Genomic DNA, 26470 nt, shown 5'->3' with positions numbered 1-26470 from the left:
GATTTATCTTTGCAGTCGTTTGTTGTTCCAGCTTCTCAAATGTGAAAATTTGCTGATTTGAAAATGTGGTTCTCACAAAAGAAAAATTTGAGGTCATTTTCACTATTTTAATTTTATGGACCAAATGAATAATTGAAAAAAATAACTGGCTGTTTAATCATCTTCATTTTCATCAGGATGAAAATAATTATTTGCAGCCCCAAATGGTCCCATTTCACACAAAAAGTACAACAATAAACAGTGGTTTATTAGTAACAATTGATTATCAATAACAATATTTATCAAATAACATAAATATAGACAAGTAATTGAAGTCATATAGCACAGGCTTCTTGGTAAACTTCATCATTGTATATTAATCATCAAAACAAATACCAAATGAGGGCACAAGTGGTTGATTTTCCATACAGGTCATCTAAGGCTTTGTTACATTAACTTCATGGCACAGTTCCACACATTACATAAGCACGTTATCCATCACCTTGTCCCATTAAATAAAGTACTGAAACATTCATTCTGCCAGACAACATCAATTCATTGTGCTCGGCTTTTGGAAACCACCCAAAAGTACAACAAACACAAGTGCAAACACCATCACCTTATTGGTAAAACAACAAACGGTTTCCTATCTCCACTTTGCTCACACTTTCTGTGTCCAGACTGTTTAACCAACAACATATGGAAGCGCCATCTTGTTTATCACAGGGTTTCTCCAACTGTCTACACATGCAATGTTGCAGGCACTGCGGCACTAGTATTGTCAAAGATCTCAACTTGATACAGTGAGGCTCACAGGGTGCTACATCAAGTGGGAAGGAAAAGAAATAAAAGAAAGTTGCATTGATGAACTAATAATTAGAGCCTGACCAATAGGTTGGCCAGCTGATATTAGCTTATTGCATGGTATATTGGTGGTATGACCTACTGTATGTGTCGCCTGGTAAGTAACAAGTAAACTGCAGTAGAAAATCCCAAAAATATGTTGCACTAGTTAAAAAAAATGGTGTTGCCATTTATATTGTTTGTCTGCCAGAGAGCACTGGCAAGATTATTTTCCTACTGCTTAATGTCTTTCTCAGTCATTTATAATGTTTTGCTATGCATTTACATTAACATACCCATATATCTGCCCATGTACTGGTATCTGACTTTTAAAATCTGAAATGTTTTTATCAGTATCAACATCAAAATCCAGTACTGGTCAGGCTCTGGTAATACTGTGATTAAAGCTTAAACAATACATCAACAGATCAACAGAAAACTAATCAAATTATTTTGAAAATTAATTAATTGTTTAAGTAAATTTTTAATTTGATGGTTCCAGCTTCTCAGAGTTAATATTTGATACTTTTCTTGACATCACATTTATTGAAGAAACTGAATATCTTTGGGTTTTGGATTGAAATTGTGATATCCATTTTTCATCATTTTTTGACATTTTATCAACTGAGCAATTAATCTGTTAACTGTTAACTAAAAAAAAAATCACATTAATCATTAGTGCAGCTGTAGTTAAGATTGATAGTATAATGTCACGCACAGGCATGTTAATCGAGGCTATATAATGAGTTGTTAGTCTCATTGTGCATTGCATTGCATTTCTGGAATGATTGTCCAGCTGTCGTGACTTGTGCATAAAATGTTCTACGGCTTATCTAGGCTGCATACATTCTTGGTTTAAACATGAAAAATATTTAAGTATTCACTTGTTTGTAAAATATGGATGTAACAAAAATCAGATCAACTTTACGTCAGGACACTACAAATTTTTTTTTGTTTTCTTGAAACAAAAAAAAAAAAAAAAGATTTAAATCACTGGGGAATAAAAAGCTAAAAGACATCTCGACGAGCCAAATAATTTGTGTTTCATCATGTTCCTGTAAAGAACTGCCCTGCTGCTGCAAATAGCCCCTGTGCATAAACTGTACTGAGAGTTTTTTTCAGAGTTCACCCACTGTCTGCTGCTCAGTCTGTGTCTGATAGATTCAAACTAGAAAACAGATGGGGGGGAGGGGGCTCTCACCAGCCGAGAGGGAAACTAGTGCTTTGAAGTATATTGCAATCATTACTTCCCTCCATGTCCCTGGCACATTGGCTATGAAAAAACTGTGCTGACAGCCATGGCCATGGAGTGTGCTGCTGGTTTCGCTCTCTGTTTTTAAAATAGTGTTGGTTGCCAAGTGTTGGTGAGGATCATCACAAAGACTGTGTACAAAGCGTGTACAAAATGTTAAAAGGACAGGTTCACATTTTTTAAAGTCTTTTTTTTTTTTTTTTTATATACTTCAGTACAAGACTCAGATGCCTGCAGTTTATACACTGAGAGTTATTGGTTGTTGTAGCTTAGCTCGGCAACGAAGCACCGTTTACCCTTGGAAGATACCCTCTTAATTTGTCAAACTCAGACTGTTGAAGCCATTTTAGCTTCTTTTTTTTTATGGCACACTTGGTGAATGAAATAGCCCTGTCTTCATACCCAATCACTATGCACTTTGCTAGGGCAGTTAAGACACGAGTTGCATATTACAAGATGCAGTTCACTGGGTTTGTGTGCCTGTTAACAAATCATTTTTTGGTTCACTCTCTATTTAACCTCCCAAAAAACTAGAAAGTTATCAATTTGCAGCCAGCATGGAGGAGAAGGAATGATTACAGTGTGCATGAAGGCATATGTATGCGATTTAAAAAATCTAAACCTATCCTTTAATGTATCCTTGGTACAGCGTTTTGTCACGTACTGACATGTTTTAGTCTGTTTTAAAGAGTCGGTTCATCCAGATTACATAAATAAATGTGTCAACTTCTAAACGTCCATCTGTACAGTCTAATCCAATCCAATACAGCTGTCCTGCCATAAAAGCTGCTTTCATGATAACCATAATGTTAAGTTTTTGTTGACACTGTCAGAGTGTTAAATCAATTATGTTTTATCACTGAGGTCGTAGTCAAGTGTTGTACTAGACTGCATTATACTCAGTGTTGTTTCTAATATTCTGCCCTCCTCGTTTGTAAAAAGAGAAGACAAAAGATTAGCAGCACCTCTTTACACAGTGCTGTCCAATACAACACCATCTTTAACTATAACCTCAGTAATAAACATATACATTTACATATTTCTAACTGACACCAGAAACTGAACATTATTGATTTTGTAAACATAGGTGTTAAAGCAGTGTCGCTGCGTTGGACTGTAGTAGATTGTACAGGTGTATCTCATAAAGTAGCCACTAAGTGTATCTTTCTTACTCACCTCTAGTCGTATCTAACCATGCAGACAGTTTTGATTTTATTTGCCCAAATTTCAAAATATCTGTCTCTGAGATTTCTGCTACTCTGGAATTTTGTTTTATCAATGGTGTGAGAACCAGCATTGATAAAACATTTTAATCTCACTCATCAGAAACGGTGTCCCACATCCTCAGGACTATCCACAGACTTCACTGTCGACTGTTTGCATGAGATCTACTTTCTATTGAAGAATCGGTCCCTAAGAAAACTATGGACAATGTGTCCTGTGGATTATACAAAGTAGCAGCTGACATCATTTTTACCTTCTTCCTCTTTTAAAATAAAGTCTACTTGTACCCCTCATCACAGGTTATGGTGTGATTTTACCGTCTTGGGCTCTTTCATCTGAAGGATTTTCAGTGGCCTGAGGAGGTGCACATATCCAGTATTTGACAAGAAAGGGGCAAACTTAGTGAAACCCAGTGAAAAATTAACATAATTTTGAAAAAAAAAATTTTTTTCTTAAACCTTCAATCATCTTTGGACGTGGTTGCTGTTTTTCATGTTATATTTTAATGCTGTGTTTGTCAGAAATCTCAGAGGTGGAAACTATCTGCATGTCTAGATAACAGAAGTGAAAAACCAAAATGTTTGTTATTTAGGTGAACTGACCCTTTAACTCTCCCAACAATCTTACAAGTGTTATCAACAAAGATTTCATGTGATATATATATTTTATGGACATAGTATCTCCTTACCTCCGTCTTCTCATCATCTTCCACTAGGCCGTTGTGATTCATATAAAGCTACAGAAACTAATGGTAACTGTCTCAATATGAGAAATAACTATGTTTGCATAGGACCTGCAGCTGAATAAATGTTGTACTTAATAATGTTTGGGTTTTTTCTTAAAGGGGCGGTCAAGTTGGTATCAACCACACAGCTAATGAAGCAAAATGGTAATCCTGGTTACTCTGACAGTCTCAGGGCAGGGAACAGGTTTTGGGTAAATGTGGGACAGACTGGAAGGTAAAATGTGGCAAAGACAGGCAGGTTAAATAGTTTGAGCCCAGTCCATTCGACTAATCCTCACTTGGACTGTTAGGGAAGGACTTCCTGGTTTGGCGGCACATTCGGTGGAGTGTCAGGGACGGCAGGGGACTGAGTTTGGCTCCTGGTGAGTGAGGTAATGTTGCACACACGTCTCCCTTCCAGCTCTTCATCCTGAGAATCAGAAGCAAGGTGAGGTATCGGTTAAGAGCCGAGGACTTAAAATTACATTTCATCAGAATAATATTCGACACATTTGATCAAATTATAAAGAAAAAGTGCACAGAAATGCTTAAGACTACTACTGAAGGGCTCAGTCTCAAATGACATGCCCCCTGTTTTCTATTGGTAATTTAATTTTGTTCCTTTTGTGTTATTTATAAAGCACTATCCAAGTCTGGAGAATTTAGGAAATTTAAGAATTTAAATTAATATAACTGTGTAGTAAGAAACGGCTTGTATTAAAGTGTGTGTGGTACTTTCTTGTAGTGTCTCAACATACAGTGTTATACATAGTATTTGAAGTAGTGTAACAGCTCTGATCTAGTCAAAATATCGGACTTTCAATTCAACAATCTGACATTTCATCAGATTTGAACTGCTTCTTAATCCATAGATGTCTGTCATAACCATTAATCCTCTTATTGCTATTATGATAATTATTTCATTTGACAGTGGGAATGATTTGGTTTTTTTTCAGATTTTCACGATACTACACATCCCCATTCACCACAGAGTCCAGTACACAGAACAGGTATTTCTCCAGTACCTTCTATAATGGCTTGGGCTGGATGCCTCCAATCTATTCTCACTAATTATCTCCAATTAACTCCAGTTTGTGTCTGAAGTACAAGAGACAGATGTGTATAATCAGCTGGTCGATAAAGAAGAAAAGGTGTAAAAATTCAGTCATTCCTGTTTAAAACGTACTAACACAGCTTTTCAGGCTGAGAAATGCTCCAGCCAAGTATTACTTGACCTTTCTGCTGCTTTTGAAAATGAATCACAAGGTCTGAATTTACAGTCTCTGAGACTTTGTTGGAACTTTACATTTATCTCAGTTGGTTTGTTTCAGTCCTTACAGCTGAAATTACTTTCACCTCTTTTGGCAAAGTTGAGCTTTATAGATTTTATCTAGTTTTATATCAGACACACACTTCTTTGTTACACAGCTGTGCTAGTGAAACCCAGTGAATCAAGTAAGGTTTATTCTTTCATGGACTGGGAAGCAGATTTGATTTTGGATCAAGTCATACTCTTTTTGTGAAGAAAATACAGTTGCTCAGTCTTTCAATCAGCTATGAAAGAAACTGAGTCAAGAATATGTTCTGTTATTTTATTTTTTTCATTACTCAAGGCCTAATTGATTCTTGGAGTAACTACAGAAAATCCCTTTATTTTTGACTCAAAGTCAAAACTCTACAACTTCCCCTTAAGCCCTGCCCCTTAACTACAACTAAACATTATTTTATGTACTAATTAGATTCCACAGTGTCCACACGTGTACCCAGAGGTCCCCACCGTGTCAGCAGTCTCCTCCCCTTCAGTGTGCTCTCCATATCGACTGTATAGCTCCATGTCAGACAGAGCGCTCTCCACTGCGTCCTCCTCATAGTCAGTGTGGTAGTCTGACTCCTCTGATGAAGGGAAGGAGTGGACGACAGGAAGCAAAGAAAGCACTTTGTAGGTGAATAAGTAGGAGTATGTGGAGTGTAGAGGAGGAGAGAAGAAGAAAGTTGGAGATGGAGCTAACTGAGAAAAACGAGATTTGTAGCTTTTTTTTTTTTTATGTTGCACGTAAACATGATATCCAAATATAATTTAAATATGCAAATTGTTTCCATTTGGTTGAAAATGATTCATCTGCATGTTAAATTTGCCTAGGCCCTACTTTCCATCAGCATGTTACAACCTGCATGTGTGCAGTGAACACACATACTAAAATTTCTCCTGCAGTGGGGTCGCAGCAATCCATCTCCTCTTCCACGTGAAACAGATTCATTTGCTAATAGAGTGTGACAGGAAAACAAAAAACCCTTCGAAAAACAAATAAGAGCTAGCATAGGAAAGACAAACATGAAAGAGAAAAAGTAACAGTATCCCTTCTCCCAGACACTGTGTACACACACAAAAAAAAACATGTGCTTGTGGGTGTGGCTGAATGTGAGAGCGAGTGTTGCAGTGTGTGTTGGTAGGTTTACCATCCACCAGAGCAGGTTTGACAGGCTCGATGCGGGAGACAATTTCTGCCAGGTCAGTGAAGGAAGCATTGGGACATGTCACCACCTGGAAGACACACACAAACATATACACACATTAAAGAAATGCTGAAAATAGACTAAGCCAACAAACAGACTCTGATATTCTATTGGTAGAAGCTAACTAACCAATTGTGCTCTAACTATGCCAGCTGCCAGGTGTCAACACCTCATCTGTTAAAACGCTGTGATGAATTCCTGCTTACGTGCACTGATGAAAGCATAAATAGCAGCCAGCAGTTTCATTAAGGACAAAGGGGGAGAGCTAGGCTGTATGAAATCTTTTTGTCTCCATTTAAGCAACATTGTGCTGATGTACCACACCTTTAAATTGCTGTACTGTGAAAACTTGTGAAAACTGTTTTTATTCGGAGGGTGAAAAACCACAAAAACCACACCACAACACAAGACTGAGCCCCTTCTACACAATGTAAAACAAGATACTAATTATTATAGGAAAGAACAAAAAGGAAACCAGGGAAAGTTGTGATGCAGACTTTCTGTTGCAGATCTGTTTTTCTGTTTTCATTTTTCGTTCTGTCAGGCACATACGATCTGAACTGGATTGGATTTACTACTTTTAATGCACCTTTAGAGTATATTACATAGAAATCTACGTATTGTTTAGGGACCAAATAAAATAGTACTGCTTGTCACATTTTGTCATTTGATCACTTTTCCATGGAGTCTTCAGCTGCTGATACTGGGTCTTTTTTTTGCAACACTACTGAACATACAGTGCTATGTAGAAACCATCACAGGAAGAGCTGCATTATTTCCCCTGAGAGTTGCACCCTACAGTAGCATCTGAAAATGAAAAGAAAGGCGCTCATTAACTGCCTATGTGGGAAGGCTATTGTTTTAAAGAATGAGAATGGGATTTATTTATAAAACAGTCTGAAGCATTATTGTTCTTCTCTCCACTGTTGTTCAGGTGCATTTGTTAGTTTGTTGCTTTTGAGCTACTATCATGACCCCTCAATATGAATCCTACTATTCTTCCCTTCATCATGTTGTTGCTCAGATTGTAGGTAAATATCTCATATCCATCATCCTGTCTTTTCTCTTGTTTAGTTGGTCCTTCGTCTTTCTTTGACATTGCTGGGGGACAAATCTGGTGTACGGTAACTTTATCTCTCTGTACTTTAAGAACAGACTGATTCATAGTTTTAATGCTGTTACTTTAACAGCAGTGTAGCCCAAGGACTAAAATATGATTATGGTATCAATGAACTGCAGCAGACAATGAGGATATACTGTAGAAACAATAACAATAATGAGAGAAAATGTCAAAAATATTTTATAACCATTTGGTCGATTACACATGCAGGGACTGCAAATGAGAGGACAGATACTAGAGAAACTCAAGTGAAATTTGTCTTGCAGATGTGAGGGTTTTAATGGCTAACTGTTAGACATTTTAGATGTGTGAGCTCATCTATTTGATATTACATTAAGCATGTAAGATTACTATACTTCTCTTTGTTTGATTTTCTTTCTGACCTTTTGTTTTTTTTTCAAATTCAGCCAAATTTTCCTGCCTGTTAATGGCTCAGTTCACTTTATCAGGGTTTTACACTTACTGATGTGTTCATTATGTGTACACAATGGTTAAAATGATTTGGGCAGTCCTACAGAATCTACGAACATTTCTGGTGAGGTTATAACTTTTGTTGCATAGAAATGTGTTACAATTTAAATAAATGTTCACTGTGAGGGTGTTTATTTTTTTGTATATTTGCTTAACTTAGTTTGTTTTGCAGTGATTTTCCTCTGTTCATTTCAATTGTTCTCTCTCTGTGCAACCATGCAAAACTAATTTTTAGCTCTGAATTAAAATCTTTGGCTATACATAAATAAATAAATAAATAAATAAATAAATATATATATACTTTTTGTGCTTCCACAAAAAGTTATTCTGACTCACTGTTACGTTGCAACCCAGTGATTAGATCCTTTTCAGTTATGACTGAGTCTACAATGACAATTATTCCCTTGTGGTTTTCCCTCCCTTCATTCTTACATTGTTCTTGCTTTGGGTGTTGTGGAACTCCTCCTGGTGTCTGTCCTTCAACATTTTCTCCACCACTCCACTGCGACTCCACACATCAAACACAGTCTTGCCGTGCTGGTATCCTACCTCCTACATCACACACACAAGCACACCAGAAAATGTTGAACATGAATTAATTCAGGATACTTTGTGGCAGTTTGTCTGATATTTGCTACTGAAATCAACATTTTGATGAGCATGGCTGAAACAGAGTAAAGAAACAGAAAAAACTGCCTACAGATGAGGAGACAACAAAATAGAAATAAGAATCACAAGAAGAGAGTCTCTCTCAAACTTACAGCAATCTCATCGAACTTGCCAAACTCCAGTGTACGGTATCTGTCGATTGGAGGTCTGATATACTCGCAGTAGTCACTGTTCTTCACAGACTCCAACTGCCTCACACAGCACACGTAGGCTAGCCGAGTCTGAATCTCTGCCATGTTCAACACCTAAGACCACAAGTGTAGAAATGAACATATGCATCACTGAAAGAAAAAAAAAACACATCCAATAATATCCTCATTGGTATTCATTGGACTCATTTATTTTTAAGACACATCCTTACACAGTATGTTGTCTTTATTTTTAATCAATCCATTACCTTGACTTTCTCAGCTAGGGGGTTGAGGCGTTTCCATAGCAGCCACCAGCCCGAGAGTGAGTCGCCATAATTAGTGAGGTTGGTTTCATCCCGGCTGCCTACGTCAATAGCTATCACCACTTTGGCCCCCATGGAGCGCGCCACATCAGCTGGGAGAAGAAGAGACAGAAACAGAGGTGGGACAAGGGAAGGATAAAGTTTTTTGCTTAAGAAAAAAAAAAACATAATTAAACATAGGTGGTAAAACAAACAAAATGACACGAACCAACTAATTCACCACAGACAAGGGAGTACTAAAAGTGGAAAGACTGAGTGTAACAAACCAGGCAGGTTATTGATGTAGCCTCCGTCCATCAGTAGGTGTCCATCTTTGGGGTCACAGAGAGGAGGCAGATACCCAGAAAGAGACATGCTGGCACGAACATACCGCCACAGAGAACCTAAAACAGTAAACAGGCAACTCTTCAAGTTTTATGCCTATTAAGCACCATGTACTTAATCGAAAGCAACCAAGCTGAACCAACAGAAAATTAAACTCATGCATGAGACTAATGAAAGGGTCAATTCATCAATGAGGACAGCAGTGGCAGATATCTCAAATAGTTAGAATTACCACTTTGCACTTCTATGCCTCTGCCAACCAGTTGCAGAAAATATGTCCACAACCTTCACTTCTGTTCCTCAGTTACAGCACTGATTAACAGCCAGAAATGTTTTTACAGAACATTATGATGTCACCATGAAGTTGACCTTTGACCATTTAAATGTCATCACGTCATCATTTTATCCTATTAGACATTTGTGTTAAATTTTGTCATAATTAGCATATCAATTCTTCAGCTTTGGCCAAGGATCAAAAAATCTAATCAGTTCGTCCTTAAGTTCAAGTGAACATTTGTACCAAATTTGAACATTCACAAGAATGTGTTGGACCGTCTCCAAATGGACGACCCAAAACTATAATAAAATCTAACAAAAACTATCTGCACGGAAAAGTCTCACTTTACGTAAACAAAAGTTGGGGGATGAACTGACCTTTTAAACAAACAAGAACAAAAGGATTCCTTAAAAGTGGAAAAAAAAAAAAAAAAAAAAAAAAAAAAACTAGAATTACCGCCTTGCAGTTGTGTGCCAGACTACATCTGTGTTTATCCAGAGTCGTATAATTTGTGTGAAATTTTGTCTGTGTGAAGGCTTGAGTGATGGTGAAAAAGTGTTTTGTGAGGTTACACTGACCTTGACCTTTGACCACCAAAATCTGATCAGTCCATCCCTGAGTCCAAGTCCACATTTGTACCAAATTTGAAGAAGTTCCGTCAAGGTGTTACTGAGATATTGTGTGGGGATGGGAATGGTATGGACATACATACGGACACACAACCTGAAAACAATATGCTTCTGGCCCTGGCTATCGCCAGCACAGAGGCATAATAAGATACCTAAAAAGAACACTGTACCTACCATCAGTATGTACTCTCATGGCTGAGGCAGTGATGTCAGTTGTGATATTGAAATACGGGATCCAAAGGTCCTGCATACACAAAAGGTTACATCGAAACAGATCAACATAATAATGTAAGTTCATGATACATTGGCTTATCCAGCACCACAACCAGATTTCTCTGCATCTTAAGCAGCTGAAACTAATTCAGTGCCATCTGTCCAATCTCTCTTCTTTCTTCTTTAGTCCCCATTTACATTGTGATTCTGTTGGGTGTTTGGTAACCTCATTTCACTCACCTCAATCTGTTTACTCTTGAAGACATTGCTGATGCTGGAGTTGAAGGCAGCACCAGAAAACATGGAGGTGACTGGGTACGTCAAATCCAAAACCTTCTTAAACACTGATGTCATTTCCTACAGGGGAAAGCCAGAGAAAAGAAAGTTCAAGTGGTTTCTCTACTCCACACAACTGCAAGATGTACCATTACCTCAAGTATAACGCAGAAATAATCTGTCAATATTAAAGTTTAATGTGATGTTAAAGAAGGTCTCCTGGATTTTTATTTATTGTATTTGTGGGAGCTGTATATGAGGGATTTTTTTCATTACTTCTTCCTCCTCGTGTGTACACATGCTTTACTTGGTAAACCTTCCAAAAGATAAATTCACTCTCTATAAAGGGCATGATTATTTCAACAGATCAGCCCATCCTGTTCTCACTTTATTCATCTGACTTTGCTAAGGATAAACTTTGTTCTTGCAACAGTGGTTCTTTTAATTTGACACTAAAGGGGCAACAAGCCAGCCAGCTGCTTCTACAGGGAAGGTTCAGAACCAAGGACAGAGCCAGAGCAGGAGGCGCTGGGAACACTGAGGGAAGATAAATCCTACCACATGCTCTGCCTGCAGACAGAGCAGGTGTCTCAAATTAGCCATCATGGATGGTCACAGTATTATAAACCTGAGGATGAATTTCATATCACAACTCCGTTCATGAGTTTAATGTGGAAGCCATCCAGAGCTGTAAGTACAACAATAACTCATTACTTTTGATGGTTAATCAGCCCAGCATGGTTAATTACAGGACCCCACTATATATAGTCTGCTAAACTACATGAGAATTAAATCTTTAGCTTTAAGAAAGAGTCACCTTCACATTCCCCTTCATTGTGGAAAATCGAAAACCAGAAAATTGAAACAGCTTGAAAATATTCCTCTGTCCAAGAGACACTGGGTTGTAGGAGCTGAGGAGCTGACTCTGCTCCTCTTCTCCAAAACACAACACTGTTTATCTACTAAATGTTCCTTTAAAGTATTTTGTCACAATTATTTGGATGGATTTTTGCAGATAATAGAAATAGATGGAAAATGCCATTTAGGGAGAAAATGTTTTTTGGTCATCTATCCAAGCTCTACACAGCTGCATGATGTTATATAACATCCAGAAGATGTTTGATCAAGGCCATGAATCATTTAACTGTGAGCCCCCATCTTTCTACACTAATTTCCCCCCACAAAATACTGAGTTATAACATTGTGGAGAAGAGCCTTCAGGATAAGTGTGATACAATTTGTGATGCAGATCAAACTATCATCAGCTCTTACATTTGGCTCTTAATATTTGCATTTCTTACAAGACTAGTGTCATGTTGTTTTTGTTGCTTTGACTCTCACCATTGCCCATTCTCTGGCCCTCATCCTCATGCGGCTGTGGCTGCGGTCCTCAGCATACAGTGCCCCCATCAGAGAACCAATAGAAGTGCCACCAATGAGGTCGACTGGGATGCCAGACTCGCAAAGAGCTCGCATTATCCCCACCTGGGAACAACCCCTGAGTAGGAGGGTGGGGACAAAACACAGAGAAATTTAACTACTTAACCGAAAAGACACAGATATACCCAACGAGCAATAAGATTATGAACCAAAAATCTTTGATGCTGTGATGCTCTGACAGTTCAGACGAGGCATCACATTTCAAATGATATACATAATTTCTTGTCCTAGATTACAATTTCTTCTCATATGAACTTAGAAAGAAAGACAAACTGTGGGGTGAATGTTACCTAGCCCCTCCTCCTCCCAGGATAAGGGCAATAGCATTGCCTGTGAGGACTCGAGCCAGGCGGGAGAAGTCAGAGTGGCGATCTGCTGGCTTCTCAAACACACGTTGATACAACTCCAACTGAAAAAAAAAAAAAAGTAAGTGACTGTAATAAAAGTAGAAAGAAGGAATGAAAGGATGGCGAAGAATTGAATGGATGACAATACAATATGAAGACGCTATATTAGATATAAAAGATCATGAAAAACTACTAAATGTAGAGGATAACAGGAGATAAATTGCTTTGATCTGCAGTTGAGAAATGAGGAATGTAAACAACACTCTGGCCATATTTTCCATTCCTACCAGTTTGGGCAGGCTCCTTTTAGAGAAGACCCTTCGGGGACAGGAGAGGTGCAGGTGTCTGGAAATCCAGCTTCGCATGTTCAGCCAGTCCACAGTTCCTTTGGGTGGGGGACCATCTTCTCTGTGCAACAGCACCAGCTGCTTCTGGGCACGCACTGCACTTCCTTCCAACATGCGCTCCAGCTAGAAGGGAGGTATCAGATAGGAGGACAGATATTTGAGAACATTTTATTCTCCTCCCGTTCTTCAGAGTGGCTCCTGTGTTGTGCTTGCACGGTTGGAATTTTGAGCACAGAAAAATACTGAAAACTCGCGACTACCAGAGACTTCATTGAGTTTAAGTGAGCACAATATCAGCACTTGTATGTATGTGATTGCAATTCCATGTTTATGTTTGGGAAATAATCTCAGGTGTGCTTTCAGGGATGAATCAAGGATCAATTCCAGAAGGACTCTTATTTTGAAATTTATCATTTTTATGTGAACAGCCACATTGTATTTATATTAATATTTTAGAATTATAGGAAGCAAGCTGAGCAACAAGAACAAAATAGGAAGGTTATCTGAGAAATGGGTTTTTAAATGCATTTTTATGTATTTCATTCACAATTTCTAAAAGTGTAATCTTCCAGCTGAGGCATTTTTATGAAGGAACTGAATGAGCAGTGGAATTAAAAAAAGGCTAAATAGTCTGAGAGCAAGGTCAGATCTGCCACACAATGGGCCCTCTGCTAAAGGTTTAGAGTATGTGCAAGGTGAGAGGGTGTGTGTGTGTGTGTATGTGCCCTGAAAGATATAATCAACCCAGAGCAATAACTCGTTCTGTGCCAGGGCAAATATTGATCTATCTTTTCATTTCTCCTACCATCTGCTGTTAAACAGGCATAGATTTGTTTCTTTTCTCTATGGCCATTTTCCCCATAAAGGCAATTACCTCTCCTTCGTTGGACGTGAACTTCCTGTCTTTCCCACCCCGCCACTCTTTCACAACATCTATCCACCCTTTGCTCATTTCTCCCATGCCCAAAGGTCAAATACAAACCATTCAGAGCCTGTGTGACCATTATGTTGGTTAAACCCCTGGATATAACCATTATTCAAGAGGAAAATGATCAGAACTGACCTTAATATCACACCAGACAGAGCTCTACCAAGGCTCCTGCCTGATAACACTTTTGCAGTGTGCAGAGTGAACAAGAGATCAGTTCAAAATAATTGGTGTGATTTCTCTGGAGAGAAAACTCCAAACAAGGCTATACTTTTTAAGTATGATTAAAGGGTAAGTATAGTGATACTCATATTTTCCTTGTGGTCCACAAATCCCATGAAGAGATCAAAATCAATGCTGAATTGATTATTCTAGCAATTATTGTCTGTGTATCTAAAGCCTGTAGCTTAATGCTCTGTACCATAGACCGTCATGTGTTGTACTAAAACAATTCAAAACACATCAGTGATTCACCCTCTTGCACTGGGTGACATGCTCTTTCATTAAAACTTACATGGGTATGGTAAATTTTTTTTTGACTCAGTCCCACTGTACACTGTCTTGCTGCATTAAATATCACTATCTCAACCAAATCTGCAACTGGAAATAAACCCAAACCATTACAGCATTTACTTCTGTTTGCATAATGTTGACTAAAAACTACAGTTCCGAGTAGTTTTAGGTAATGAAGTAAATATATACCGTATATGTAACCAGCAGGATTAGTGCCAAGACAGGAATAAAGATTGAAAGAAGGACTTCTGCACTTCTCGTTTTTTCATTGCAATTGTTGGCAAAAACAAAAAAATGGAACATGGCCAGTTTCAAAATGCCAAAAATTGACTGGTTCCAGCTTCTCAATCTTGAGGATTTGCTGTTTTTCTCTGTTATATATCATTGTAAATTGAGTAAAATGAATATCTTTGGATTTTGAACTGCTGGTTAAACACAACAAGCAATTTGAAGACATTTATATACTATTTTATGACATTTCATGGAACAAATTAATAATCAATTAATTATAAAAGATAAGAGGTTTATCGATGTTGAAAAAACATTACTTGCAGCCCTAATAAATCACTGTTCTTCTAACGCTAATTATAAATAGCTAAGTTTGTAATTAATTCAAATCTAACTTCTCCTCTCACCTACCCCTAACACCTCACCTCCCCAACGGCAGGGTCCTGCTCCCCTAGTCCCACGATGATAATGCAGTCAGCCTGACGGATGCACCGCTGTGTCCACGGGGTCAGTGTGTAGTCCGTCTGGTAAAGAACGATACGATGGATGTCTTCCTGTTGGCCCAGCCAGCTGGACAGACGGTACTCGTGGACACTGAAGAGAAAAGGAGTCCATTAATGACTGGTGGCATTGCCTGTCTGGCAGCACATAGTAGATCCATTTTCCTGCTGTGCCAATAAAGCATACTTGAACTGAATTTAATGAGTCAGAAAAAGGGAAAGTCCACAGAAAAAATAAAATGGACCACACAGCAGTAGGACAGAGGAAAAGATTAGATGTTGTGGACTGTTCTGCCACAAATATACCTGTCTAGTGCTGCAGCTCCAAGTCGCTGTTTGATAATATCACTGGTCAGCAAAAGAGTGGGACCTGTATGTGATAGATCACATCAGTTACAGTCAATGTCTGGTTGAAACACTTGATTAAACCCACTTGATTTAAGTCACTGCTCTGACAGTCACTTCCTAAAGAATTCAGTGCTCATTATTGTGAAAACCTTAATTCAATTTTAATTACTGGTAACCTGTATTGTCTTACTTGAGCCAAAGCACACACAGCTTTATTGTCAGCTGAAAGGAAGTGTCCTGGGGGCTCAGACCCAGTTCAATTTAGGGACGGACGTAAACAGGAAGTCTTTACCTATTGCGATAAGTGCATGCTGCAGCTCCAGGGTGAAGGCAGTGAGAGGTACCTCCTCTGACACAGGCAGGACTGTCACAGTGGAAAGGTTGGAGGCTTGGTTCCCTGCATCCCATTTACTGCCTGGAGTGTGGAGGGCCAAACTGCGAGCTGGGGAACGAAGTACAAATTAGTAAACCTCTGCTTCAGCAGTAAGCTGTGTTGAGCGCCAAAACCAGTGGGACAACCCTAAGGTACCCTTAGTGCTGGCGAGGCGGGTACATGTGTTGAAACAGGATAAGCCAAAACCAAACATTATGGACAGCAATGCACACACAGACACACACACCTGTCAGAGGACCATTGACCTGCTGGAGGATCTTCTGTCCAAGTAAGTGGATCAACCTGGTGACAACCTGAGATGCACAAACATTTTCCAAGCAGCTCTGTTAATCATCAAGCAGACAGCTGCAGCTTCCTCACCATGTGTATAGCAATGCTTCTTTGAAAATGTAATTCATGTACAGTAAATTGATCTTGATTTTATATTCAAAATGTTAAGAAATGTAAAAGAAAAATGGAAATAATTTTGGTAACCCTTTACCCACACTATTGTCCAGTTGAAGATTCATTATTCAAGCTGCTCATTGTTTGAGACAAGGCTCAATCAACTTCATTCCTTTTTAAAGCAATCGATTTCATTCATTTTCTAAGCTTGCTGTTCAAGAAAAATAAATTGTGGTTTCTCATTTGCTGAATTTAACTTAACACTTGAGGTTCACCCTACCTGTGGGAACTTCCTCTTGATGGAGCTGAGAGCTCCTTCTGGTAGCTTGGCCAGTTCAGAGTCTCGTACAGCGTGCACTGTGGTGGCTCTGTTCTGATGGGTCAGGGCTTCCACCTGCAGAAAAAAAAAGGACACATCACACTGTTAATTTGGTCAGAAACAAAAAGGTTGGTCCCAAGTGAAAAGAAATCTGAATCATTCCTAAACATTACAGCACATATTATGATGTAAAGAAATAATAAAGACAACAATAATTTACAGAATGTCCCATTTAAAAAAATTAAAATAAAATAAAAATGTATGTATGTAATTTAAGATTTAAGTCAGTGTTAAGTTTTAATTGTCCATGACTGCTGAGCCTTGAACTGTCACTTGTAAAATTTGCAGAGTTGACTAAGTTAAAAAAAAAGAAGCTATAAATAAGATTTCTCCATCTCATCATCCAGACCTGACGTCAACAGAGAAGTGCTAAATATGTCTCTGAATGTTAGCCACCTTTCTAACAATCTTATTCCCACCATCACAGAAGCTGCAATGACAGCTTCCCTGCTCCAGGTAACAGTAACCATAGCACCCATCAACCCAGATTTTATTAGAAACATCATCATGGCATGAACGTCATGGCAGAGACCAGTCAGAGCAGCCAATGGGAAAGTGAGTGAAGTGTAACAGTGATATTGCTTGACAAAACTGATACTAGTCTACATTAGTATCCAAATTAGTATCTATTTTTAGATGTTAACCCATTAAGGACCAGGACTGGGAAATATATAATGACATGTCGTATATGCTTGGTAAATGTTGCTATGCTGATATGCTGGATAGCTTAACAGGTACTAGATACAGACTTTCTTCTTACAAAAATGTAATCAAAACAAACAAGATATGAAACGACCAGACACATTCCCTCCGGCAGACTGACTAGTGATGTTAGTGCAAACTCCTGTCTAAATGTGTTTGAAGTTGTCTCAAAAAGAGCCTGAGACCAAGTGTTTTTTTAATGATGTATCCTGAATAAAAGTTTCTGAGTGTAAGTACAGCATGTGAGGATAATATAGATTAAGTGTTATCTTGATTATTTTTTAGTTAAATGCCATTTCAGCTGGCTTGCAGCTACTGGTTAGATACATTTTCACCCTATATATTCCTAACATGTACTTCATAAGATGTGTTTTACTCACTGGCACTGGTCTTATGTTCATGCTTTTGTAAAACACACTGGCGGCCTGTGTTTTGTCAACAGTATGTACTAACAGTGAATATGCTATGAATGTGCTGATTAACTATTGTTCATTTTAATGATCTTCCATTATGCATATTCAAATATGCACATTTTTGATAGATCTTCAAGAAAAACATTGTTTATGCTGATCTACAGTCATCAATATTTATGAAGCTACTTGAAATGAAAACAATATCAACATAGTGCACACACAGTAGACATTCATAATTTGTCACCCACTATCCAACATCTGTCTTCCCCCTTGCTATCATTTTCCTTACCACTCCAATCAGGTCACCACGTCCATACTCTCCTATCAGCTCCTTCTTGCCATCCTCCTTCATGATTACAGAGCGCAGTCGACCACTCAGCACTATGAAAGTGCTGTCTGATTTCTCTCCCTGCCTGAAAAATATACAGATAAATTCACTGCACATCTGTAAACAAGTTTGTGACCCAAAACCAAATTTAAGATTTGAGTTGACTTGTTTGGAAAGGATCTAAAAAATACTGACTGCTCCCACATGAATACAGAAGTCCTTGTAGAGTTGGTGTTATTTTCCAAAAACCCTTTTTTTCAAAAGATACAAAGCTATCAGTAAAATACCTGTAGACGGCCCTGCCAGCTTCCACGGCCATCCAGTCGAGAGCAAAGTCTATCTGTCTGACAAAAGAAGACATCCTCCTCACCACTGTATGAGCAACATTCAGCACTACTTTTGGCTCCACACGCATTATCCTGAGGAAGAGAAAAGCATCAACAGACAAATGAGGTCAAAGAAAAAGAACACACCACTAATTGTTAGGTGCAAGTATGAATACACTTTTTTGCATGGATGAGAGTGTATATATACGTTAACGTGACTGACTCATAGAAGTGGGTTTTGGAAATGGAGAGGAAGCTGCAGTCTCGCTGGGCTCGGACTGTGAATATGAGGGGCTCTCCGGTCAGGACAGCAAGTTGACCGACAAGCTCTCCGGGGTGCGTCACAAACAGACGTGTCTCTTCTTCTCGGTCAATCATCCGCTGGTAAACATGGAGGAGGCCAGAAATCACAAACTGGATGCTCACCTCCTAAAGCATCAAGAGAAAGAGAGAAGAGCAAACATTTGACAATCTGAAGATGAATGCCAAGACTCAGGTGTGCTAATGGGACACCTTGATCAATCATCAAGTTGAAATTTTATTTCACAGTAATATCACAGCATTAGCTTTACTTTTCTAGCATCTCATTTAGATATGAGAAATTTCAACAGCAACATCTTGATATGCAAATTTTATCACACCAGAATTACATCGAAAAAATAAATAATACTATTGAACCACTGCAGAGACCTATATTTGAGCACGTCATTTGGGACAATAATTATCTACTTGCTGCCAAATTAAGTGTGCTAAAATACAGTAAACAAATAAAAGACACAACGCTCTACCAGTGAACCCCAACCCATGGCTGCCCCTGAAATGCCTCTACATCTGTCAGGGGAGATATGCCTCACAGTTTTAAGAACCACAGCACTAAGGCATATCAATAATAAGGAAAAAAAATTACAATTACAGTTCTGACCTGATCTCCCTGACGAGCCACCACAGAACCAGCTTTGACATGATGGAGTGTCACTCTGCCCTCAAGGAGAGTTGGATCCTGCAAAAGAAAAATATATCCAGAATATCTGTTTATTATAAAAAGACACTAAGCTCTCCTGATGTAGACCTGCAGTAGGAATTTCCCATAAAGTATGTCACATTGCACAACATGGAGTACAAGCAAAATTATGATTTTGCTTTGTTTTAAAATGATGTAATCCCTGACGTATTTATACCAGTTGATGTTAATTTTCTGTGATCAACCTCCCACCTGCAGCTGGATGATTCCCAGCAGGTCCTTCTTAGCAGCCTGGAAGATTGTGCCGCTCTTACTGAGGTGGATGGCATCAGAGTGCCCCCCACTGTCTGTGTAGTGAAACACTTCAGAGGGTGTATGCAGCATTGTCACACTCTTCTTCAGGCTGGACTAGTGACACAGACATAAGAGAGCGACTAATAAAGCAGAACATGACAAACAGCAGCGTCAGATGCAGTGGATGCTGGGATATGGTGTTATATCTACACAGCCAACCTCTGATTCAAAGGAACAGGGTGACATGGCAGGGAAGTCTTACCTTTTGAGTGACAGGACTGGATGGAGCCTCATCTATAGTGACCCGAGCTCGTTCACAAGCCATGTTCAGGTCATTACCTATAAGGAAGAGGATTATGAGTTTAAGTACGTCTGCATGCGTCTGTATGTGTCTGTCCCTGCTTTCAGAACAGTGACGATGATAAGTCTGTACAGGATATTAATACAGGCATATGGCATTTGGTGATCGCCTCTGTTCAAGACACTGACCCCCACCTGCGCAGTCTGTCGGCATCGAGATTGAACGCAACTTCCTGTAGCTGTTTGGAGGGCTGTCCTTTACAGCATCTGTATAATGTAAAGTGAGGTTCCAGTACTCGATCAGTCTCAGCACAAAACACAATTTTAAATGTATGTTGAAAATGATATCTGTGTGACAATGTGACCTGTCTCTGTAGGGCTCTCCGTGGTCCCAGCAGATAACTCGTCCTGAAAATGCAGACGACGAGTTGTCTTCCCAGAATTTGCCTCTCCAATTACACTGTTTATATTGGACAAGGGTACCGCCTGGCTGTCCTGTCAATTAGCAAACAAAACAAATCAGTTAACAGTCCATATTTTAGTTAGTCAGGACTACAGTTAAAAGTGCAGTTACCCTAAAAGGGTTTATTCAAAAGCCATGGGACATTGACATAAAAGATCATCACAAATTACAAATTTCTAGAAAAAATAAGTGTGGGTGAGTGGGTAAAGCACAGCAACAACACTGACAGTTTAGGTGCTTTGATTACAATTGCAAAAAATAAAATAAAAAATAGTATGCAGCCAGATTCGTCTATTAAAAAATTTAAGTGAAACAACTTCTCAACAGAGTGTTCAATAGAAACCAAGTGGCCCAGTTTTGTGAAAAAACTGTTTCTGAACATCCACAGTTCAGACTATCATACCGTAGTAATGATATCCAAATACTATTTTTTCCAGGGGATGCCAGTTGCGTTTATAATATTTCAATCTGTGATATCCCGTGGAAGAACACGTAATGGTATTTAATTTATTAGTTATTTGCATTAATACTTTTCTAAAGCCTTCAAAAAAGTGGACGCACTTCCACATATTTCCTTCCAGAAAGCACAACACTAAAGAATATTTTTGGTGATCATGAATGTCAGAGCCAAGCCAGGTTTCAAGGGTGCTGGTCTTGTAATCATTTTTATTCATTTTCACTTCAGCTTTATGAAGGACTGTAAGTTATGACACTGTGCTTAATGTTGTGTGAAATTAGCTAGCATGTGTGACCCAGTGTGTATGTGCCCTTCTGTGCTTGTTTATGTACAAATTTAGAACCACTGGTGCTTAGGTATTCAATGAGAGCCTTGCTGTGTGAGTGTGTGTACACACAAATAAGTGTGTACTAATTAATTTCCCTCCTACCGGATTGAAGAGCTCAGTTGTCAGGCCCAGATAGTTATGTAACGCCAAGAAGGTGACTCTTTGGAGGCGCACCATGATTATCTGCAACACACATCACATCAAATATTGAGGTAAACAGAGCAGAACATATTCTTCATCAGATTGTAGTTACATCCAAATAGGATCGAAATGACAGCATTAATTTTGTTCCAGAGGGAGGAGAAATTGTCTCAAGGAAAAGAAACAATACATACTGGTTATTTATTGTTAGGCAACCTGTTACCTGAATGACGCGCACAAGTGTCTCTGGGTATTTCTTAAAAACAGATTCAAAGGCCGATGCAGGTAAACGTAATATAGTGGAACGAGTTGCAGCCCGTGCCAGTACAGTCTTATATGGAGCTGGATAACCCTGGCAAAGGCAAGAAAACAACTGTTAGAAAATGAGCAGACAGAGGGCGCTAAAATCTCACCTCCACCTTCGACCTCAGTGTTGATGGCCACCTCATTAGAATGGTCCACAGAGTAATTAAGGCATTTTACCTCTCAATTTTATAACTGTATGAACTTGTACTTAGTGCTTGCAGCATTTTAAACCTGAAGCATGATTAAATGTACAAATGCTGTCAAAAGTCTGACGACATCACTTCAGTTATTTTCATGTTGTGATTAGTGTTAAAAATTTATATTTCCAACAAGTTTTTCTACACTATAATCCTTTCACGTTTATCAATTTTCAGTGTTTGAACTAATGGGTTAGTGTTAAATGAAATCTGATCTGAGCAATAGCAATATGAGTGGCTGGAAAATGCAAATTGTTCAAGGTGAGGACAAATTAAATACATGTTCTTGACCATCAGAGGAAGCTGAAAGGAAGTTTCATCTGAGTGGATTAGCAAAGGTATGACAGGAAGGAGAAACAAAACAGAACATGCCCTGAGCAAAATATGAGGGTATGAGGGTAATAAACGAAAAAACTGAGTTGACTAGGAAGTAGAAAAAGAATTGCTTCTAAATGAATGCATGCACTGAAATAGAGCCTGGATGGAGACACAGAGAGATCAGAGTGCAAAAGAGGACGGAAGCAGTACAAGGTAGTCTGATGTGAAGATGGAGGAGAAATAAAAAGCTCACAGTGATGATATCCAGAATACTGAGCAGGCTGTGGACGCTGTCTCCTGGGAGCACATCTTTCACCAGTGGTTCTGTGCCATCCTATTTTTAAAAAATAGACAGACACAATTAAAGAAATGACACCAACAACAGTCTTTACTCAAACTTAACTGTGAAAACAGTTATTTTGCACCTTTCAAACAAATGTACAGGATTCCAGTGGTGTGGGAGGAGAACTTCAAAAAGTAGCCATGACGGGGAGAGGTAAATTAACTAAACTATGGAGTGCGATGCCACTCATGATTTGTACATAACAGAAGCAAGCACCAGACATGAAAATACATTTATATGCAGATAAAGGTGTGAAGTGCTGCCATTTTTCATCTTCTTGTGTTCTTAAACAGCAGAATGCAGAATCTAGTTAAATATTACATTACCTGTAACTGTCATATCCTGTTCATATTTTTTCATGAGCTATGCACAATGGGTATTGGAAGGTAGTGGACAACAATGAAACTTACAGAGGGCTAAGTGTGCACATGCCCTTACTTACTTTCATGTATCCCAGTGTGGGATTCATGTTTGCTACAGTAATGTACAGTAATGACTTTAAACTTATTTCATTGAGTTTATCACCCTGCCAAAAAGCAAGAGCCTTGTAGAAGCAATTTTAAAGCTTTTCTGTTTGAGATTTTTGTGTATTAACAATCATCAATAACTGCATTTACACACAAATACAGCAAAAGAACAGCTATATTACAAAACCAAATTAATTTAGTCTGAGAAGACCGTCAACTGAAAACCATCATGTTATCCACATACGTTCTCCTGGATACAGAGCTCGAGTCGTCCATCCTGCACCACGTAGATACTATCATCATCGTCTCCTGGCCTGAACAGACCTTCGCCTTCCTGCAGCTCAATAAACACCATGTGGCGACACAATTCCAGGAACAAGGGCTTCTCAAAATGACCCAAAACCCTAGAGCAAGTTGCAGAACAAAGACATTATGAACAAATAATGGAAGAGGCTAAACCTGTACAGAAGTTGTTTATTTGTCTACCTGACATTCTTCAGCATGTAGAGGACCTCAGAGGGCAGGTTTGAGCTCTGCACATCAAACTCTGTTAGATCAGCCTCCAGCAGTGAGGGAGGGGGTTCCTTGGGCTGCAGGGTGGGAGGGTCTTTACGGATCCTAAGGATTCTGTTGAGAAGTACAGAAAAATTATTCAACAAATTCCAATAAATCAATAAGCTCAACAAGGTTCAAAACAAATCTAAGGAAATGTTTCAGGTTTTACTTGCACACATAGAATTTTTTTTTTTTAAGTATTAATAGAGCATACTTGCGAGCTATGCTCAGAACTTTGGTTCTTTTGCGTATGCGCTGCGGTTGCTTTGATACTGAGGTGGAGGTGGGGGGAGGAATCGAGGAGAGCGTCTGGACCTTAAAAACAAGAATACAGAGACACATTTAGTTTCATGCTAAGAAAAAGTAGAAAATTCTATTTTGTACTGCACAGGTAGTAAAAATACATACCTAAATTACCTAAATTGTGTATAAAGATGAATCTACCTGACTGCACATGTATGTGTGTGAGTGTGAGACAGAGATGGAAATAGAGAAAACCTTTCGCATTATCTTCCTTCCATAGAAGAGCACTTTATCTCTTTTTCTGAAGCGATAATGAGGTACACCAGGCTGTTGTTCACCTTGTTACACAAGCCAAAAACAAAATGCAGATAAAGTCATGTTAAGACCACATTCTGGAGAAGATTGAAGAGGCTATATATATATATATATATATATATATATATATTTGTATTTCCCTAAAGAGACCTATTATTTTAAGTACACAATAAATAAATGAAAGAAATATTACAGCCTCAGAATAAATATGAGGTTCAGGAAGTGGTTGGATAACTCACGAGCAAGCTTGAATCTCCTGTAAAGGAATAGTACCACAATGCCAATCAGTGATACTGCGACTGCAGCTCCAATCAGTACACCGGTGAGCTAGAAGACAGACAAGAGTATTGCAACAACATATGGTAACATGAGAAGGCACTGAAGTCTAGTTGCACACAGCAATGTGCATTTAAATTGTCCATTTACTAACATTATCCTTCAAAGTCCAAAGTTGTGTCCCTGTTGAATACTACGTACTTATTCTAAACAGGTTTTGAGAATGTAGTGTTAGAAATAAAGTGACTAAATAAATTCGCAAAATACCAAAACAAGCTAGATGTAAGTGTGTTGTTGATGTGCAACACTGTGCTACGTTGAAATATGAAAAAGAAAATGCTGCTCACTGCTGGGGGAAAAAAACCCAACAAATTTTGAACAGTTAAACAAAGAACAAAGCAATGAACAAATAAATACAAAAGAACAAATAAATATTAGATCTTAGGTAAAACACTTTGCAGTCTGTAAAGTTTAATTGGCACTAGCACTCCAAACATACGGATTGTTAGTACATGGTACCGCATGGTAGTGATTTCTTGTTCTCTAACTGGAATTAGCTGTGTACTATGAAATTTATAATACATATCGAAAACACATAATATTCTATGACCTTGGGACATAGCACAAGTTTTTGACTTGGGATAACTTTATATTCAAGGTTAAAACTCCTCACTTTTTGTACATGAACAGATAGAAGTCTTTAATCTCATACTTGAGGAAGGAAATGTTGAATAGGAAAAAAATGTAACATAATTGTAGTAAACTAAAATAAAATGTGGTCTTGACAGTTATCAGTTATCTATTACCAGTTGAGACACGCCTACTGAACGTAGTTCCCTGCCAATTATACTAAACAGGGGATTGGGAGGGACTATATGGTGGATTATATCATAACTTTCAATGAAAGTGAAAACCGGGAAAACCTCTCAATCTGCCAAATTCAGCTTGTTGAAAGCAAAGGCTGTCAATGACTGGTATTTCATACCATGGTGGTCTGCATCCTCTCCTCCACAAACTGTTGCACCCGTGCTCTGATGTCATTTTTGCTGTTCATCAGCACCTACAACACAGGTTAGGTTAGCACAGAGTCTGACTGACTCAACTGCTCATGAGCTGCTACGTCTGTTGTTTCACACATGTTTTAAAAGAAACTGTGGCGCTTACTGAACTGGCCCATCTGCACAGGTCTCTATCATCCTCTCCACGGCAGTCCATCCTGTAAGACAACATTTCTCATTAACGCTACGCCTGGGACCCACACACGGAGCGACACTTGGATACAATCGCAAATGTAGTCAATCGAGACAGTAGCGATATATGTGAGAGGTTAAATTTCATCACAAGTTCTTGGAAAAAAGGGAAACTGTGAAAAGGAGAACATGGATTTGTGACTTAGCAGAACTCCGCCTGCCACCCTCATCTACTGGCTCCCCTGCCTTTATTTAAATATAACTTAATGACATAACAACTCAACGACAAGCTAGCATAATTAACCAGCGACAAATTAACTCACGGTTCATGTTGTTTATTTAATATTTTCTCAACGTTAGCTATACCCTACCGTTAGCTAATATAACAGCTAGCAGCTGTCTGGTTGATGTCAGCCGTTTAACCAGTTATAATGAATAGCCAAAGTCGACTATGCTGTGCTGACTGTACAGAAAACACAAGGCTTACTTTTCGAGGATTTCTGTCGCGCTGCTTTAGGCCAGTAACATTTCCACACCTACGATGGAGCGAAGTTAGCAGGTAGCTAACAAAGTTTTCAGTCCGTGGTCACTTGCTTAGCACCGCCTATGACTCCACGTCCACCAATAGCGTTATGGATGTCTGCCGTTGCCTTGGTACCGCTTAAAGCAATCAGCCAATCAGGAGCCGAACAGCCACATCATGGTCTTCCTGTTTACAACATTAAAAAAAGGGGCTCTCCTAACAAAGACCTTCTGCACCATAACGTTTT

At 38.8% G+C, this 26470-nt stretch overlaps 1 protein-coding gene across 4 annotated transcripts; it reads right to left on the bottom strand.

Moving 5' to 3' along the window:
- Positions 1-226: 226 nt before the first annotated feature.
- Positions 227-26339, bottom strand: pnpla7a (patatin-like phospholipase domain containing 7a). Of its 4 annotated transcripts, none has more exons than XM_071465473.1 (36): positions 26188-26339; positions 25675-25726; positions 25496-25570; positions 24474-24561; positions 24175-24257; positions 23891-23991; positions 23608-23748; positions 23366-23525; positions 22565-22645; positions 21714-21842; positions 21452-21532; positions 20467-20596; positions 20291-20368; positions 20064-20140; positions 19760-19915; positions 19469-19546; positions 18770-18975; positions 18508-18639; positions 18182-18305; positions 16679-16792; positions 16241-16307; positions 15913-16062; positions 15579-15642; positions 15198-15366; positions 13044-13226; positions 12700-12818; positions 12311-12467; positions 10934-11050; positions 10655-10724; positions 9517-9633; positions 9194-9342; positions 8889-9041; positions 8560-8679; positions 6480-6564; positions 5800-5957; positions 227-4452 (listed from the first exon to the last, which is right to left on the bottom strand). In XM_071465473.1, exons 2-36 carry the CDS (start codon positions 25723-25725, stop codon positions 4330-4332), a joined length of 4086 nt encoding a protein of 1361 aa, XP_071321574.1. In that variant the 5' UTR covers position 25726; positions 26188-26339; the 3' UTR covers positions 227-4329. The 4 variants fall into 4 exon arrangements, with proteins under 4 accessions (XP_071321574.1, XP_071321575.1, XP_071321576.1 ...); XM_071465474.1 differs by having other exon boundaries at positions 20297-20368; XM_071465475.1 differs by lacking the exon at positions 26188-26339 and having other exon boundaries at positions 5800-5915; positions 20297-20368; positions 25675-25740.
- Between the last annotated feature and the right edge of the window lie 131 nt (positions 26340-26470).

This window comes from Trachinotus anak, unplaced genomic scaffold (assembly GCF_046630095.1).
Source record: "Trachinotus anak isolate AG129_WGS33_773 ecotype Australia unplaced genomic scaffold, CSIRO_AGI_Tana_v1 ptg000028l, whole genome shotgun sequence".
NCBI classification, from domain to species: Eukaryota; Metazoa; Chordata; class Actinopteri; order Carangiformes; family Carangidae; genus Trachinotus; species Trachinotus anak.
Note: the sequence above shows the minus strand (reverse complement) of the source record. Positions and strands in the feature narration are given on the sequence as shown.

Excerpts from the sequence above, each read along its gene's own strand:
- pnpla7a (XM_071465473.1), bottom strand. The coding sequence starts at position 25,725 with ATGGACTGCCGTGGAGAGGATGATAGAGACCTGTGCAGATGGGCCAGT. Across the intron at positions 20,369-20,466 it reads GGAGAGCCCTACAGAGACAG|ATGCTGTAAAGGACAGCCCT; the intron begins GTCACATTGTCA and ends TACATTATACAG. Across the intron at positions 12,819-13,043 it reads AAAGGAGCCTGCCCAAACTG|TTGGAGTTGTATCAACGTGT; the intron begins GTAGGAATGGAA and ends TTTTTTTTTCAG.